The sequence below is a fragment of the Aptenodytes forsteri genome, unplaced genomic scaffold (assembly GCF_000699145.1).
Source record: "Aptenodytes forsteri isolate BGI_AS27 unplaced genomic scaffold, ASM69914v1 Scaffold93, whole genome shotgun sequence".
Classification (NCBI taxonomy): domain Eukaryota; kingdom Metazoa; phylum Chordata; class Aves; order Sphenisciformes; family Spheniscidae; genus Aptenodytes; species Aptenodytes forsteri.
The window spans coordinates 1237193-1254044 of NW_008794665.1; the positions used below are offsets into that span (position 1 = coordinate 1237193).

At 38.0% G+C, this 16852-nt stretch overlaps 1 protein-coding gene across 3 annotated transcripts in view; it reads left to right on the forward strand.

Moving 5' to 3' along the window:
* Positions 1–16852, forward strand: part of CCSER1 (coiled-coil serine rich protein 1) — a 687005-nt gene that overhangs the window by 480056 nt on the left and 190097 nt on the right. Inside the window, exon 10 of one of the 3 annotated variants that reach the window (XM_009273534.1) lies at positions 14021–14063. The exons of the other annotated variants lie outside the window; for them this stretch is intronic. Within the exon in view, the coding sequence (XP_009271809.1) occupies positions 14021–14063 (43 nt within the window). The remainder of the gene's footprint in view (positions 1–14020; positions 14064–16852) is intronic. 3 annotated transcript variants of the gene reach the window in all.

Sequence of the window (16852 nt, forward strand, 5' to 3'; positions counted from 1 at the left end):
AGGTCTCCCCAGAGCCTCCTCTTCACCAGGCTAAACAACCCCAACTCCCTCAGCCTTTCTTCATAGGAGAGGTGTTCCATCCCCCTGATCATTTTCGTGGCCCTCTTCTGGACCCGCTCCAACAGGTCTGTGTCTTTCTTATGCTGAGGGCTCCAGAGCTGGACACAGGACTCCAGGTGGGGTCTCACCAGAGCGATGATTATATTAGGGCACATTATTAGAATATGCATGTATATCTAATATGCCTGGATTACAAAGGTTAATGGCACATTATTATGTTTTGTATGTTAATGTGTTCAGAAATTGCATTTCAACAGCTATATTAAAAGATTATTAGAGCTTCAAATTTGGTTAGAACTGGTGGAATTAGAGTTCTTGCAACCTTAACTGAGTCCCATAATGCTATTCTGTAGTAAATACACCCCAAAATAATGGCTATATCACAACAATACTGTATGCCTGTTTCACATATAGAAAACTGAGGCAAAGGGATGTTAACGCTTCAGATTGTCAAAAATGCGTAAGTTTTGTATGTGAATTTTGTATGTGAATTTTTTTTTACTGTTCTTTGGTTTTAATTTTGTAATTTTTAAGGCATGGATCCAGCTGAGTTAATTTGCAATCCTCAGCATTCTGTACTTTATCAAATCAAACCCTAAATGCCTCGCATAACCCTGCAAATGTAGAATATACAGGCTAGTGGATAGCTGTGAAAACTCGGGGTGCGTTGGCTTCTCTGCATTTAGAAACTTGATGGTGGAAGCAAGGATCTGATTCTATAGGTACTCTTCAGTAACTTCATTGTCTCAGTCATTTCACATCTTTCAGTTTCTACTTATCAAAGATATGTATAGATAGCAGGTTCATTTATTATGCAGATGTGATCGTTCACTGGGCAGTACCTACCCTGGGCACTGAATGGAAGAGGAGCTATAGGGAAAGGTGCATGGTTATCAGGTTCTGCATTGATTCACCCCAATGTGCTGTGCGTTCAGGCTATACCAATTACCTAAAATTCAGCATCTCCTCTCCTGAATGATGTTTGACTTTGTAACTTCAGTGATTTCTGATGAAACGCTTTATTTCACCAAGGAGCAAGATAGAGATTTGCTTGGGATAAAGAAATTTCACAGGTGGCTGCTGACACTAAGGAAAGTTGGTTTTGTCCAGAATAGGGAGTCTGGTAGTTGTAGGCTCTTCTTTCCATCTTCTCTTCAACATTGTGCTTTAAGCCTGCATCCGATTTCTTACATCCTTACCTACTGCCTGCACAGTAGGTGCTTTGATTCTTGCCTTCTCTCTCTGTCTCTGTTTTTTTCCTGGCACTCTGGATCCTGTGGCCTGTCTTCTGGCTTTCCCCTCAATTCCTTGTCTTTAAACCAAGTGCTTTTTCATTTTCCACACTGCGTGAGCATCTGCAGAATAAGAGAATGATTGGGGGGTAGGGAGGGGGTTGGCAGCACGTTAAGAACTGCAGAATAAACCCTGGACATCTGGTGGGAGGAGTAAGTGCCAGTGAAGTCCCACTGAGCCACTTGCGGCATTGTAGGCACGTTTGGGATGTGAGAAAGTAGGGTTTGTTTTGCATACAGAAAAAAAAATATAAGAAAATGTTGAGGCCAAATACCAACATGTCTACTATGAAGCTGTGTGAAGAAGACTTTTCAGTGGCTTGTAATTTGCTCAAGTTTGGATTCCTTTCCATAAGAAAGACAAAGGACATATCTAAGAAACTGAGAGAAAGATTCTCTAACCTGCTAACACCAAGGCACTAAAAATTTGAAGTGAATGATGTTGATTTGGGAACTCTATCTTAGAGTATTTTGCTTTGACGCCATTCTCAAACTTAGCCAACTTATTTCAACTTCAAATTTTTAAAAAGTCAGCTTGAGGGATGGGAAATACCAGTCCAGACAGTTTAAAATTTAGCAAGTGATAAGCACTTGAAAACTTTTATCTAGGGAAGTGTTCAGCAACCAGAACAACACATAGAACTGAGCTATCAGCTCAGCCTATAATCTGTTTTATCCTGTGCATTAGCATAAGTTACTAAAAAGGATTTTCCCAAAGATTAGAAAATAAAAATAAAAAGCCTATACTACATACACAGTAACTGTTTAGTTGCAGTAATTCCAGAGGAGAGTGATAAAAAATGCTTCTCTGTTTCTTTCCTAACATTATCAAGGTCTTTAGGATATTCCTATGCAAGATAAGTGGCTTAAACCAATTTAGTCTTTTTCACTGACTGATATTTTGCTTGTGATTGAAGCTGGGCTCTGCTCTTTCCTAAACTCTTCTAAAGGAACATACATGATCTCGGAGGTGTGGTTTTTCCTATATTTCAGTGGCAGGTCAAGAACGGTTTGAGACCACAGGCATTTATGTGAAACCTGTTGACATCTGAATCTACTGCTTTGTTCTGACTCAGATCCTGCTTTACAAAACTCTAGTGGAGTTAGGTGTGCTCACGATGCCCCCAAATCAGACCATAATTGATGTCGGTCTGTACAGAAGGATAGTTCAATGCTTCATGCTTCCATAATGATGTTACTGTGCATGGGTATACTCAGTCTGACAGATGTTTAAGAAAGATAATGATAACTAGGAAAAGCAGGGATTATTTAATAAAAGAAAAATCAATTCTTTAAGCCTGAAGGCTATTCAGTTTTGGTACTTAATATTGAACATCTCTGTGGACACATAGATATCGGTGACAATGGTTCTGGCAATTTAATTGCTTTCTTTGACCCTTCCTAAAAATGGATGTCAGCAATACTCTCAAGTACTCAGTAAAAGGAAAGTGTCAAGCATGAGAGAGAGGGAGGTTACCATATAAAAGCCAGCCGGTGAAGGTTGAGTAGGGAGGCATGATTTTCTATGTCACATCTGCAACAAGAGTGTTGAAGACCATCACCCCCAAAAAAGGTGAATCATTCTCTGGTAGATCAGAAGATCCTTTTGGCCAAACAAGGTCAAGAACCTCTCCAGTGCATGTCAGGAAGGTCCATAGTAGAGCACATTTTCACTCAGAGTTGCCAGTCAAGAGGTGAGTGTGTTCAAAGGAAAAAAAATGCACAATTACCCCTGCTAATTTCAACTGTGTATGTAACTTGTAATTCAGAGGAATACTTTCTGGCTTTACTGCTGTAGTATATTGGCTTCTTTCTCCTGCTAATGAGGACATTTCAGTTCCTCTACATAGATACCTACAGTTAGAGCAGCAGTAAAGAAAACCGCTCATTATTATGTCTAGTGATGAGGATGTAAAAACTAAATCAAAGCACTTTGAATCGAATCTGTTGACTTTCACATATGTCTAAACCTGCAATCTAATCACTAAAGAGAAACTTATTCTGATTCAAACCTTTTACGTTTACAGACAAGGCTATGTGAGCTCATAGAGCTCATTCGGAGGAAGCAGCTGAGAAAAATGCTTTTTTAGAGTCCTAAACGGTCAATTAAACACACAATTTGCTTAAGCCGACTTCTCTGTTTATTGAATACTCACTGTAACTGGGGTATGGTCTGAATTATCATTTCTTATTTCAGAAAGAATTGACAAGCTGTGGTGAAGTAGTAAATTTCATTTTCAGATCCATACCCCCGTGTGGCACTGAAATTCTCCTGTTCCATTTTTGCAGCCAACTCTGAGCTTCTTTCCAAAAGTGTGCTATGTGAATATTATATTCAGTGTCTCCACAGAGATAATCAGCTAACTCCCAGATGCAGAGAATTTTGTTGCAGTTCGTATTTGGGAGTTTGTTTTCCCTTAAGAAAAGAAAATTTTTTTCTTTTTTTTTTTTTTGAAACAAAAGCATCTTTTGCTCTTGTCAGACTGTGACTGATTACTATGACTTCCAGCACTTTTGCCAGAGTATTCTGCTGGGACCAAGTGAGGGGTATGACCAGCTGCAGCCAATAATTAGGGCAAAGCAAGGTAGCAAGCAGTATATGTTTGCCATACTGATGCAAACCAGATTCACATAATACACCTGGATATTGCAAGTAAAAATATATGAAATGTAAATAAAAAGAAAAATGCTGACAGAAAGCCATATCTAACGCTGAATATGCATAGTGATGTGTGAAATTATATTCTATACTAAAAAGAAAGAGAAAGCTGCTGTTCTTACTCTCAGGGGTATGTGTGGCTTTAAATATGTTCTACTGCATAACAACAGCATACAGAATTCGGTGCAGGTACTGCTTAAACATGTTCAAATAGCAGCCTAACCTGAAAGGGACGTGTATCATATACTCAGTTCAAAGTTGTTTTTTGTTGATCCTCGTAGTATTCATGTAGTATTCGTAGGCATGTGCCATCAAAATTTGGCCACCATAGGAGTCGGGGATTATTTTGTTGGGGTTTTTTTTTTCTTCTGTAGTGCTTTTTATAGGATAAATAACACTAAAATTATCTAGTGAGCTGTGTTGGCTTGTATTTGCTCAAGAGAGCTCTGCAAGTGTGTAGGTGAATGTGCTTTGCCTGTGCCTTTTAAATTACAAGCATTAAGCTTAATCACTTGCTCTTTCAAGTCATTTGCAATCATCTGCTTTTTTAATATTTATACTTTCTTTATGCATGCTGTGGAAAGATTACTTTCTCTCATGTATATAATTATATTCAAATGATATAATGGATATGACACAAATCAGAAAAGCAGCAACTTGTTTGGGGGAAGTATAAAAATGGGGGAGGTAGGTCAAACTGTCATCATGCCATCTTTGACAAGCGATCCCTTTAATTAGTCAGTAGCTGACTTTGCCAGACAGTTTCCCAGCGATGATTGTGTAAATAGTTCTATAGGAGAAGGCGTTGTGTGGCAAAAAGGAAAATCTAGCCAACAGTGTCACTCAGAGCTGTTTCTAAATGGGTGATTTACAGTCTCATGTTTCTTGTCGGGTTCTTCAGCCAATTCTTCTCCCCCTTGGCTAAGACTTTTCCCTCAGCAATGAATTAGTAGGCTGTATTGTTATGTGCTTGCTGCTTTTTGTTTGTTTTGTTTCTTGGCAAATAAAAATGTTTTCATAGCATTTTTTATGATACAAAAAATGCAAAACTTAATTTCAAAAATGAACTATATAATTATAATCTCGGCCTCTTCACTGACTCAATTTTTCATTCAAGTGTATCGTCCTGGTCTAGAAAAATATATACACATGTATGTCTCCATATACCTGCATGTAATGTCATTTTAAGAACTATGCTGGATTACAGTCCTAAGCAATGTGATCTTCAGCTTTTTAAGAAAAAACAAAAATACACGTGGTTTGGGAGTAGAACAGTTTCTCTGTGTCTTCGTATCATCTGGGTGTGCTAGTTGAATAAAATGTTCTTCCTAGAAATGTAAAGGCTTTCAACCTAAGCCCTGAAACCAGTGTCTCTTCTTTCCCTCCCATCTTGCTATGGATATTGAATTTTTTGATTGTATTCTTCAGACAAGCAAGAAATTGGGGTTAACAGGGGAATTTCTTTGCCACGGTGGTACTGTTGTATCCTGCAGACTTACAGATAACTGCAAACTGGCATTGGCCCTCTGCCTGTTTTGTAGTGTAAACCACCCCTTCTCTCTGAAGAGCTTTATAAATGTAGTAAAACCCCTTCAGAAATTCTGAACTCTTGATATCATTTTTTCCTTTATATCTTCCACCATTTTTAGCAAGCTTCTGTTTTGTCTTTCCATGGGTAGCGAATTGTTCACTCGTGGGTTGCCACGCTAATATCTTAAATTTTGTCTTGAAATCTTTTGTTCTTTGTAGCAACAGATCCCAGTAGCTCTATGATATAAAGCAAGCATAGTTTTCATGTTGATCATAGCATCATGATATTGTTACAATCATTCTTGAACTTGTGTAGTGTTACTCTAGCTCTCCTCCTCCATAACCAAACCAACATACATGTTTGTAAGGTCCATTCTAAGCTGCACTGGTTGTACTCTGCAGCATCAATATAGAAGATCGTATTCTACGTTTGTGGATATAGGTTAGGCTCTTAACACTTACATCTGGTTGGCTGCCTTGGAGGTTGAAATTGCTGCTGAAAAGCAGAAGAGAATGGCATACACGAGAAGCAGTTTAACTCATTCTGTCCACGTCTATGTTACGCTGTCACAATGACTCAGATAACTGCTGCTTAGCTGTTAAAACGCTCCCCTGCCCCTGTTAGATATACCTATGCCAACAGCAACAACAAAAAAACGTATACAAGTTTCAGACTTGATGAAATTCCCTTTAACTAATATGCTGTTTTGTACTCACAGATGGTTTCCTTCTTCCTGCTACTACCAAAGCAAAGGCCTGTTTAATGTTATGGAATCCAATAGAGTTTCTTTGACGGAGTAGTTTCTCATGAAACGTAATAGCTTTTCTCTGTTCTGTGCTTGGTGTCGTTTTTAAAAGCATTGCCACCTAATTGATATGAACTTAATTCTGTGCACAATAGTTGTCTCTCAGTAGGGAATACCTCTAGTTAACTGTGGAAACTGCCAGATGAAAGCGTAAGTTAATTTAAACCATTTCTTTCTCTTTGAAGCCCTGTAAAACTGTCAGTACTTCGATGGTTTTAAAATGGCGCTAGCACTCAAATTGGCATCCTTTTAATAATGTATTCTTCATGTAAATACTGTAATTTAGTGGGACAAAATATCAACAAGATCTACTTACATGCTTTCTCAATCTAGTACATTTTATATCAGTTTGTATGGTAACTGGCAAAGACTGAAATTACTAAGTCTAAATTAAAGCAAATATATTTGAGTTGACACTCATATATTAGTCTCTATAGCTGAATATAGAGGAATAATTAAGTGCCCACATCAGTACATTTTTACTTTGTTTATCTGTTTACGTAGAGACACATGTCAATCCAAAATATTCTCTCATTCTAAAAAATGATTAATTTTTAGTACTTGTTACACTCTATATGACATAAAAGAATTACTTTTTATGGTTTGTGGGTTTTGGTGTTTTTTTCTTCAAAAAATAGACTATTATACTGTTCAATTCAGTGATTTATATACTTAGTGTGAAGAATATGAGGTAAAATAATAGCATAGAAATTTAAAATTTAGTTATTTTTCTTTTTTCCTGAGTTAACAGAATGTAATCATCTGATACTGTGACTCTCTTCAGGCAAGACTAAAGTGGTTTGAGTCATAAAAAAAATTCCATTATTTTCCACCACGGAGAATTTCTTGCTTGCATTTGGATATTCTTTCCCTCATCTAAAAGAAACAGCAAATCAAGTGATAACTATTCCTACTGTGTAGTCATATTATAAAACATTTTCAAAGGTTAATCCAGAGAAATACGAAGTAAATTTGAAGTAAAAATATTTTTATATTTAAGATCAGCATAAAAGTTACTATATTGATGTTAGATATGGATAATTAATCATTAGAGTTTTCTTTTAACTGTATTATAATCTACTATTTCTCTCCTCATTTGTATGTAGTTAGTTTCTTTCCTTCATTTTCATCTATAGGGATACTGAAATAGGTTTGTTGGTTTCAGGTTCTTCTGTACAATGCTGAAATTTTGGAGTTGACTTTTACTGAAGATATATTTATTTAAAAGAACTGTTTCCTTTTGAATTTTATGAACACCTCTCACAAATACATATGAGAGAGTAGTCTTGACTCATTTACACTGATCTTAAACAATAAAAAAATCAAATTCAGGACCAAATTTGCAATGAGATTCTCTTGAGAAACTAGTTGTGGAAATAGTCAAATCATCTTACAGTGGCAAAACAAACTCAAATTTAAATACTGTGGAATCTGAGAGCGTTGTGGAGCTTGAACAATGCATGTGCTGAAAATGGTGTTTGATGAGAGGTGATAAACAAGAAACAAGTATTATAATTGTATTGTTCCTTTTAATGGAAGAACAACTTACACTGCAGAGCAAACATGGTCCCTGTGGCTTTGCACTGGTTTCATTAATTTGTTTACTGTCTGCATGTGTTTTGTGGCAGAAGTTTCCCATAACGTTACGTTTTAGAGCCAGATGTTTGCAAAGGGTAGAATTTTCATCTGGCACAGCCTAAGTGAGATAACCAGTGGACGAATGTTGTAGTCTGCATGGACACTTTTCCTACCAACGGTTCCTGTGATGGCTGCTTGTCTGTATCTTCGCTACTGACATAGAGCAGTCACATCTTCAGGCTCCCTCTCCCCCTTCCCCTGCTTTCCTGCCATGATAATACTGTTGGGACGGTAGGGGAGTGGGCAGAGTGATTAGGAGAAAATACTATGCGATGCTGAAATAGGAATTGACCTTGTGGTGACACCAGCAAAACTGCAGATCAGAAAAGGAGAAGAAAAAAACCATGAAGGAACTCAACCTCTTGGTGGTCTTCTCCACATTATGAGAAGGTTTACATACAAAATATTTTCAAATCAATTCTATCTTGGAATTTTGAACTGAGGCAATTTTTTCATCTTTTCCATCATTGTCACCTCGTTTACTCTTCTGTTATATGCTGTTTAAGGAAAATGGTAACACGCAAGAGGAAGACCAAAACGGACTCCTAGATTTGCAGCATTGTGCTGATAAACTGATCTGTTTGTAGTCTGAAACTGTTTTTTCCTTTTTTGTTTTGTTTATTACAGTCCTGTGTGGTAAGAAACGCTCTCTTATTCTGCTTGACTGTCTTAACAAGGCTTTTTGAGGGGTTGTTAAAGATGTAACTGAAGTGAAAGTTGCTATGACCCGTTTCTAGCAGAGCTCTGGCTGGCTGTTACTTGGCCTCGGGGGTGGCTCAGGGATTTTGTACCCTGAGCCGCGGCCCTGAGCCGCGCTGGGGTTAAGGTGTCTAGGCTAGCTGATTTTCTACTGGTTTCATTTCCTATCGGATTGCTACCTGCTATGCCTATCTCGGAAGCTAGCCCTGACCTTAGGTAATAACTTTCGTAAGACAGGTCATGAATATGTTAAGTTGCTTGGTTTTGAATAAAAGACAGTGCAGTAGGATCTACAGGGTCAAAAATAGGTTTAGTTATGTGAGGTTTTTAACATGAGTTTTCTAAATTACATAGTAAACATGATTTTGACATTTTGGACTGAGATTAATGAACTAATATTCTTCAGTCATTATGTGCAGTGTGCTGGGAGTCCTCAGATGAGTTTCCGCCTCAGATCCCTTTGAGCGTCTGTTTCACAAGTATGGCAGGATTGGCTTTCTGCAGCTCTTTCAAGATGGAAACCAGCTATTCAGCTCTTGTGGAAATGATTTCTGAGGTGTTTTCCCTCGAGTTTTCAAAGTATGTCCCAGTTGTAATTGATGCTTCCTTCCAATGCTCTTGAAAGCAAATCATTCAGCCCAAGGTGCATAGTGAACAGCACAGCATAAAAATTATGAGCCCAAATTTGGCCAGATTAGCCTTGCTTCTAGATCAAAAAGTTTGTAACAGATAGCCATGCTTCTTCTACATCAACATCCAAGACAGCATGGTTTTCTCATTTTCTGAGATTGTTTCACATTTCAGCATCTTCCCAATCCACCAATTTCCTCCCTCATCTATGCCATAATTTGTATCCCCTTTATTCCTCAAGAAACACAAGCCTGGAAGGATCTACACCTGCAAATATTTCTTAAAGATATTTTCCCATTATTTCTTAAAACACTGTTGGCATTCTCTGTGATAACTACCTTATCTTTTTCTTGCTGCTTCCAATAGTATCTTTTGAGCCAGCCAGGAAAATAGCAAGTATTTTAATTATAGTCATGTAAGAATTTACACCCACGTCCCCTTTTTTTTCCTCTTCCCCCAGAATCCAGTTGGCTTCAAAGTGCTTTAAGTAGTTCAGAGAAATTACTTCATGCCATCAGGTAACCTCACCCACTTGGAAGACCGGATGAGTTTTGCAGTGTGGCAGATTTGTCACTGTATCACAGTGGGAACTTAACCCCAAGCCTGAGCTTTTGCAGGACTCGCTGTCCTTCACTAGAACTGAACAAGTTCAAACCTGAGAGGAGTTTTTCAGCATGTGGAAGGTCCAGGCCTAGGTACTATTGAAAGTAACTTCCAAGGGAAAGCATACTGAGCAGCTAGGCTTGAATTTTTGCATATATGCTCTGCAGTGGAAGGCAAGGTAGCCATACCTCCATCACAAGGTCCTTTTATTTATTTCTTTCTTTAAGTGGAAGAATGTAGGTATAACATTTTTATTGATTGGAAAAAGTGTTGGACCGCATGAAATGCAATAGCTGGTTTGTTGTAAGATAATTTGTGTGTAGCAGTAGAAAAACACTTTCAAAATTGTACCAGTATTGGGAAAAGTCAATGTACTTCAATTCAGCTTCTGTTGTAAAGGGGAAATATGCTTTCCCCAGCAACTGTTTTCTGTCACTGTTCAGCTTTTTTCAGAAGGAAATTAGTAAGTATCTTGAAATAAATTAATTTGGAACCCACAGAGGAGTCAAAATTGCCTGATACAAGGGGAGGAAAAAAAATCACACTTGGGTAAAATCTTCAGAAATAGTAAAAGAAATGTACTGAAGAAGAACTGGTCTATTATTAATTACATTTTCCACAGGCATTTCCATAAAAGGGCACTGTCAGCATTTATTTTGAGTAGATATTATTGATTTGTTATATATGTTATATACTTGCATGTATTTGTACATTTTCGAAAGCAAAACTGAAGAAAAATCCTAATTGTGGTGAAACTTTAGAGTTATGTCTTTATGTAAGATAGATTTCAGCTACATTGTTAAAGAATTAGAAATATTTTAGGGTAATATCTCTTTTTAAAGGAAGTTTTAAAAAACCTGTTTTCACCTTATTTGTTTATTCCAAATAAACTTCAATACTTATTTTCTGTATTCTCAGAAAAAAAGATGATCCACATAGAAAAATACTCTCCTGCTTTCAGACTATAAGTAAAAGAGTATAAATCTAAAATAAATTCACAAAATGCATGCACTAAATCACCGTGCTTTTCTCTCCCTCCTTTGTCCCAAACAGCAGGACCATGCCAGTCTCACATGCGCTCAGTTAGTAGTAAGAGGGACTATGGAGTCTGGGGTGTGTTTTTTCTCCTCAAGAGAGTAGGCAATTGCCCTGTTACCTGCTTCATCTAGGCCACGTATTAAAAGAAAGATGATAACTCTTACTAGAGATTCCTTGGAAAGCACAAATTCAACAAGTGATAGTTACACTGACTGTCTCATGATGCTGGTGCATGACCAGCTAACGTCATGCTAACATTCCTGCATGTCGCTTGTGCAGAAGTATATACACACACGCATGTACACATATAGATACGTATCCTGCCATATTTTCCAACTGCAGAGACTTCACCAGCCCCGAAGGGCGGCTCCAGGGGGTGCAGCATTTAACCGAACACAGCCTCTGACTTGACCTCCGTTGCTGGGGGCTGTGTCAAGCTGCCTCAGAGAGAGGCACGAGTGCAGTAAGGGAAGCAGAGGTGAGCAGGGTCATTAAACTGTGCCTCCCCTCTCAGCGACAGGGCTGAAGACAGAGCTGCAGGTGACTCCAGGGAAAGTCACATCTAGGATCTACCTTTAGTGATATAAGAGAGCACATGAAGCGAGGCAGGGAACTGCTTTTTATTATCTATGCATCTTTGGATTTCTATTTAAAATTAGTATACAGGATCTGATACAGTAAATCTGCATGGTCAATTATTTCTAGGTTTTGCTTGGGGACTACAAGGTATCAGTTCACATTTCAGGGCATATCTACGCAGTGTTGTTTGAGTATACAGGCACTTGAATGGGCTTGGGTAGCCTGTGTGGGGCTGATGACACTGCTCGGGTACCCATGCTAGTTTATTTCAAACTAGCTTGAGTGGGAATGAGCTTCAATTAAAGCACTGAGTGCTGAGTGTTTTATATTGTTGGCTTGGAAATGAAACTGCTCTCTTCCTTGCCTCCCTAAAAAAATCCCAAAAAACCCAAAAAAACCAACAAAAAAACAGACAATGGGGTTGCTGATCAAAGCTTCCAGGGAAAGATGCTTTTATAATTGAAATATGTGGACCTCTAAGAGAACACTGTGTACAAAACCACAGATATTATTTAACAAGGAGTAGTTGTTATGTGTAATCTTCGGCACTGTGCTTTTCCTACTCGGGAAACAGCAGGACTGGAATCTATTTAACTATGTAGAAAACACTGTAAACCAGATCCTGTTACCGTTACACATGCTGGTTAGTATCTCTTCCCAGTTAAATTCTTTCAGATTTCATTATGTTTGCTCAGTATACATTGATCAGTTGCGTGACAAAAATACATTTGTGTCAATGGTCTCATACATGCTACCACTTTTATGCTTCTATTAGGGAGTGGAGTATACTTTTCATGTTACTTAACCAAAGCAGAGAGCAAGTTCTGTGAAGTTATCTTATTTCCTTTTAGTGTGTTGTTCAATTATTATTAGGTCTGTGAAAGTGTACTGTTTTCACAGAATGACTGGAAAGCCATTGATGGCAGGAAAATTGCGAAGGGGGATTTGGAATCACAGTCTCTGTCTCGACAGTTGCAAATGCACCAAAAGGAAATATTTCCCCTTGCTAATGTCTAGGTAGGGCATCACTAGTGTAGACCACTATAAATGCTGATTATTTCAGTTAGCCTTTGGTGTTTATGCCAAGCTTTCAGTTTCTTCTTTCCTTTTAGCTGTAGAGTGCAGTTTAAACTAGCCAAGAGACAAGCTGCAACAGTGCAAGAGACTGCAGCAGAATTCTGCATTTCCATGCAGAATGTGCATCAGAAAACAAACCTCCTTCATTTCTGGGCTTGCCAGTTTGGACCTGTTGAGTGAAGCATAAGTCCTTGGCTTTACGTTGTTACTTAAATTTCCAACCTTCCTTCTGTATGAGTAGCTAGTCACATTCACAGTCATCACTATCTGCTTGAAGTGTCATCTCTGTACGTATCTGTCTGACCTATTTCATTTTAGAACAAACTGTTTTCCTTCCCCCTTGCTATATAGATGTCCTAACGAAAGACACCTTGTCTTAATTCTAAACACTACGACATTAGGATGAGCAAAATATCATTCAGTCCTGGAAAAAAGACAGCAACTTCAATTTTCATTTGGCTACTAAAGCAGCTCACTGAACGACCTATTCTATCTCGTAAAGGTTAAAATTTACCTTTTAAGGATCAGTTTTTTGAGGGCTGCTTTGTGGATGTGATAACTCCACTAAAAATTTACTGAGCAAACTCTTTTGGGGCCTTACTGCTCCCTGCTCGTACTGTTTGAGTGTGAGCTACCACTATGTGAAACCTGCTGATGCACCTTGGGATTTCTGAGCTAGTCTGTCACGCACTATCTAGAGGTTGTGATTGGAGCCTGATCAGATGTACTGATCAGGATCAGATCTCATACCCTGCAAAATCAAAATTTCAACTCGGCCAGGACTCTTACATCTACAGTATGTGTTTTTTCTTTATTCTCTAGATTTTCTAGCACCATTGCCTCTGGATTTTTAGGTTAAAATGTGTATTCAACTCAGGTTTTATTCTGGTACGTGTCCTCTAATAGGAACAAGGCACAGTAGGCACCTTAGCAGGCAAAGGGTTACTTGCAGTGTATTTAGAGGACTGGTCTGTTGCAGCAAGGCAAAAGAAGAAAATACCTCAGGTATTTTTCTTCTTTTTTTCCCACCCTTCCTTTTTTACTTCCTTCCTTGCTGCTACTCCTTTCAGCCTGACCCCGGCCCAGAGCTGAGAAGTATAGTTGTTGACCAAGTGTGGAAGAAAGCAAGTACCAATCCATTTGTTCATACAGAGTTTAATTTATAAAAGGAAAAGTCACTTTGAATTGACAGTTTTCATTTACCTTATATTCCCACTGCTGTTAAGAACCTTCATGTTCTGTGATAAAGGTAGCTAACAGACTTGAGACATTTGCCATGTTGTCAGCAAGCATTCTGAAATGTGTTTGTAACCATATTGGCCCTAGCAAACTAATGCATTGCGTCTAACTTCTGCCCAGATGCTGAACTAAACCGTTATTTAACAGGCAGGTATTTGAGGGGTGGGAAGGTGTGCTGATGGGCTGTTACTAAAGCAAATGCAATCTGAGGAAGTTCCAGCGATTGTTCACAGAAGTGTATTAGATTGCTTGTTGTGCAGCTAAGAATTACCAGGCCTGCATCACATAATTGGGCACATCTCTAATTGGAGTGTTTTTTCCAATAAAATCTGAGAACTTGTGACTATTAGTTTGGAAACCTCATATTGAATTATTGACCAAGAATTAATGAATCACTCATAGCCTGTGTCAAGATATTTTTATATCACTTATATGCCATCCTCCCACCATGTTTCTTCCAACTGGAGGGGAGGGAGGAATTACAAGGGATTTTGAATTAAGACAGCAGCAAAAATAACAAAAACTTGCATTAAAAGTTACTAAAACTACGAACAAGGATTCAAATTGACTATTTAATTAGTTCTTGGAATTCACTGCTGGGTACTGTACAAAAAATCTAAGGTGTAGTTAGAATATTAGATTACCAACCTAATTGGGCAGTATAATTTTGCAGCAATATGTAATGAGAATTCAGGCCAACAATTAATTCAGTGGTTCAGCTGGTAGAATTCTTGGGTAGCAGCCAGCTGTGCTTATAACCTCAATTACATCCTTTCTTCTCCCCCCCCCGCCTCCTGCCTTTCTCCTGAAGGATGATCAGCCTATTTTTCTACTACTTATTTTAAAAGGAAATTATTGTGAAATTTCAAAAGTTAGATGACTTGAAAATCCAGTGCCATTCCCAAACAAATATTGAGCAATTCATGAGGCAGAGGAAAAGGAAGAGTAATATATTAATAAATGACTTAGATGAAGTTAAAGACTTGAATCTAAACACTATGTTCTGCTAAGACAGAACTTTCTTTTTCTCAGTTATATGAAGTGAATACGTAAAGCTCTGTTGAAAAAGAGCCCTCATTATTCTCTTTATGTTGTGGTTGTAGAATCCTGTATATTGTTTTCCAGCCTAAAGGATTGGTTCTGAAGTGTGTGTGTGTACACACAAAGGTAGTAAGTATTCTGCATATTCTACAGTGCTCATAAATTCACTTCTGTTGGTATCAAAATGCAGGCTGGCCAGGGGTAGCCTTACCTCTTAATACACTTTTAATGTATTTTTAGCTGTATGTTTTTTGAGGAAGGATGATAGAACACATTTATACATAAAACATACATAAAATCAATCATATATTCAGGACTTACTTCTAATTCAAGTCTGTTTTACTTTATACTAAAGATGAACAGAATTGCCAAGTCTACAAACTATTTTCTTATTTGAGAAACACTAAAGGGTGCTTCAGTTTGGTGTAATTACTTAAGAGAATAAGCCAGTGCTGAGGCAATTTAAATTATCAGTTTATATTACAGATAATTTTAAATCCAAGTGACTTCCTCTGGGAGCTAGGATTTAGGAACAGTAGTAGAATTATGATTTAGGAACACTTCAGTTCTTTTTAGGACATTTTATGTGGGTTTTTTAATCTTTGTTTCATATATAAAGCTTGTGATTTTTCCAGGCCCAAAATATGTTTTTTCATTACCTCAATGGATGCCTTAGTTAAGGAGGAAAATGCATATTCAAAGAAATTATCAGATTCTGTCCAGAATAGGACAGAAGGGCTTTTAGGTGTGGTTCTATTTCTACCCAAAAGTGGGTAGAAACAGTCACTTTAAACAATGAAGATCGCTTACTAACTGATCCTTTCAAATTTTTGGTACTACTTTTAGCAAACATGTTTTATGTTATAGGAGTCATTATACTGAAATGCCTTTTTAAGAGATCAAAGCAGTGTGCTGCATGTCATTAAGACATGCCATAATATTTTCTTTTACCTGTAAAACTGCCTTGTGCTGATGCAATTTATCCCAAAGAAAGGAGTTTAGGCAGTCCTATTACAGTTTTGTATTGTTGTGCATTAGTAAAATATTTATGTGGAAGACCTCATAAGTAAGAAAGACAGACATTGTAAACAAAGAGCAGTGGAAGATTTTTGCAACAAATCAAACTGGGGAATTGCTTTAAAAATACGAAATCAGCTGGAAATTCACCAGGTGTAAACAGCCTTGTGAAAGGAGCAGAAGCAAATCATAACACTAATGGAAGCCCTGTCAGGATGCAAATTCCCCAGTTCTTTTCTACGTGAAATTGTTTAGTCCTGTGTTCTGCAAGTGGTCAGTTGAGGTACTATGTCCAAAATTACTCCCCCTCCCCCCCTTATTCTTTGTTTACCTGTGAAAGGGAAAGGAAGGGGAGAAAAGGTGGAGCAGTAACATCCTGCTGCAGCTGTCAAACACATAGCAAGCTGTCCTGCTCTAGGAGAGACTAAAAGCCTCATGTATATGGTGCCTTCTGAGAGTAAAAATTGTGAATGTAATTAAAAGATAATAGAATACAAGTGTGCGTTTCTCTTAACGTTATCCAGCTCTGACAGATGAATGCTGAGATGAAGCTGAGATGCCTACTTTTGAAACAGTTACAAACTGTTTTCAGAAGGAAAGTTCACATCCTATTAATGTTGTCACTATCCAAGCAGACGTTAAGCTTTTAAAGCTTAGATTTCCTCTCTCCCAGAAGATAGTTCAACCTGTCGCTTGGATTGAGTCCAAAAGTCTTTGCTGCTGGTCTTGTTATCATGGCGGCACCCAAAATGTTTTCAGTGCCGTACAAATACATGCACTTTCCTTCCCTAGAAGACTTGCAGTGTCACAGTATTGTAAAATCTCACCATGAAAAACCGTAGGAGAGTTAATCTACTTTCTGTGGCTGCCATTATGCTGTTGCTAATGCTATAGTGTCCTAAAGAGCTAGTTCAAGCTTTGTCCTATAAAATGTGGTATTTATT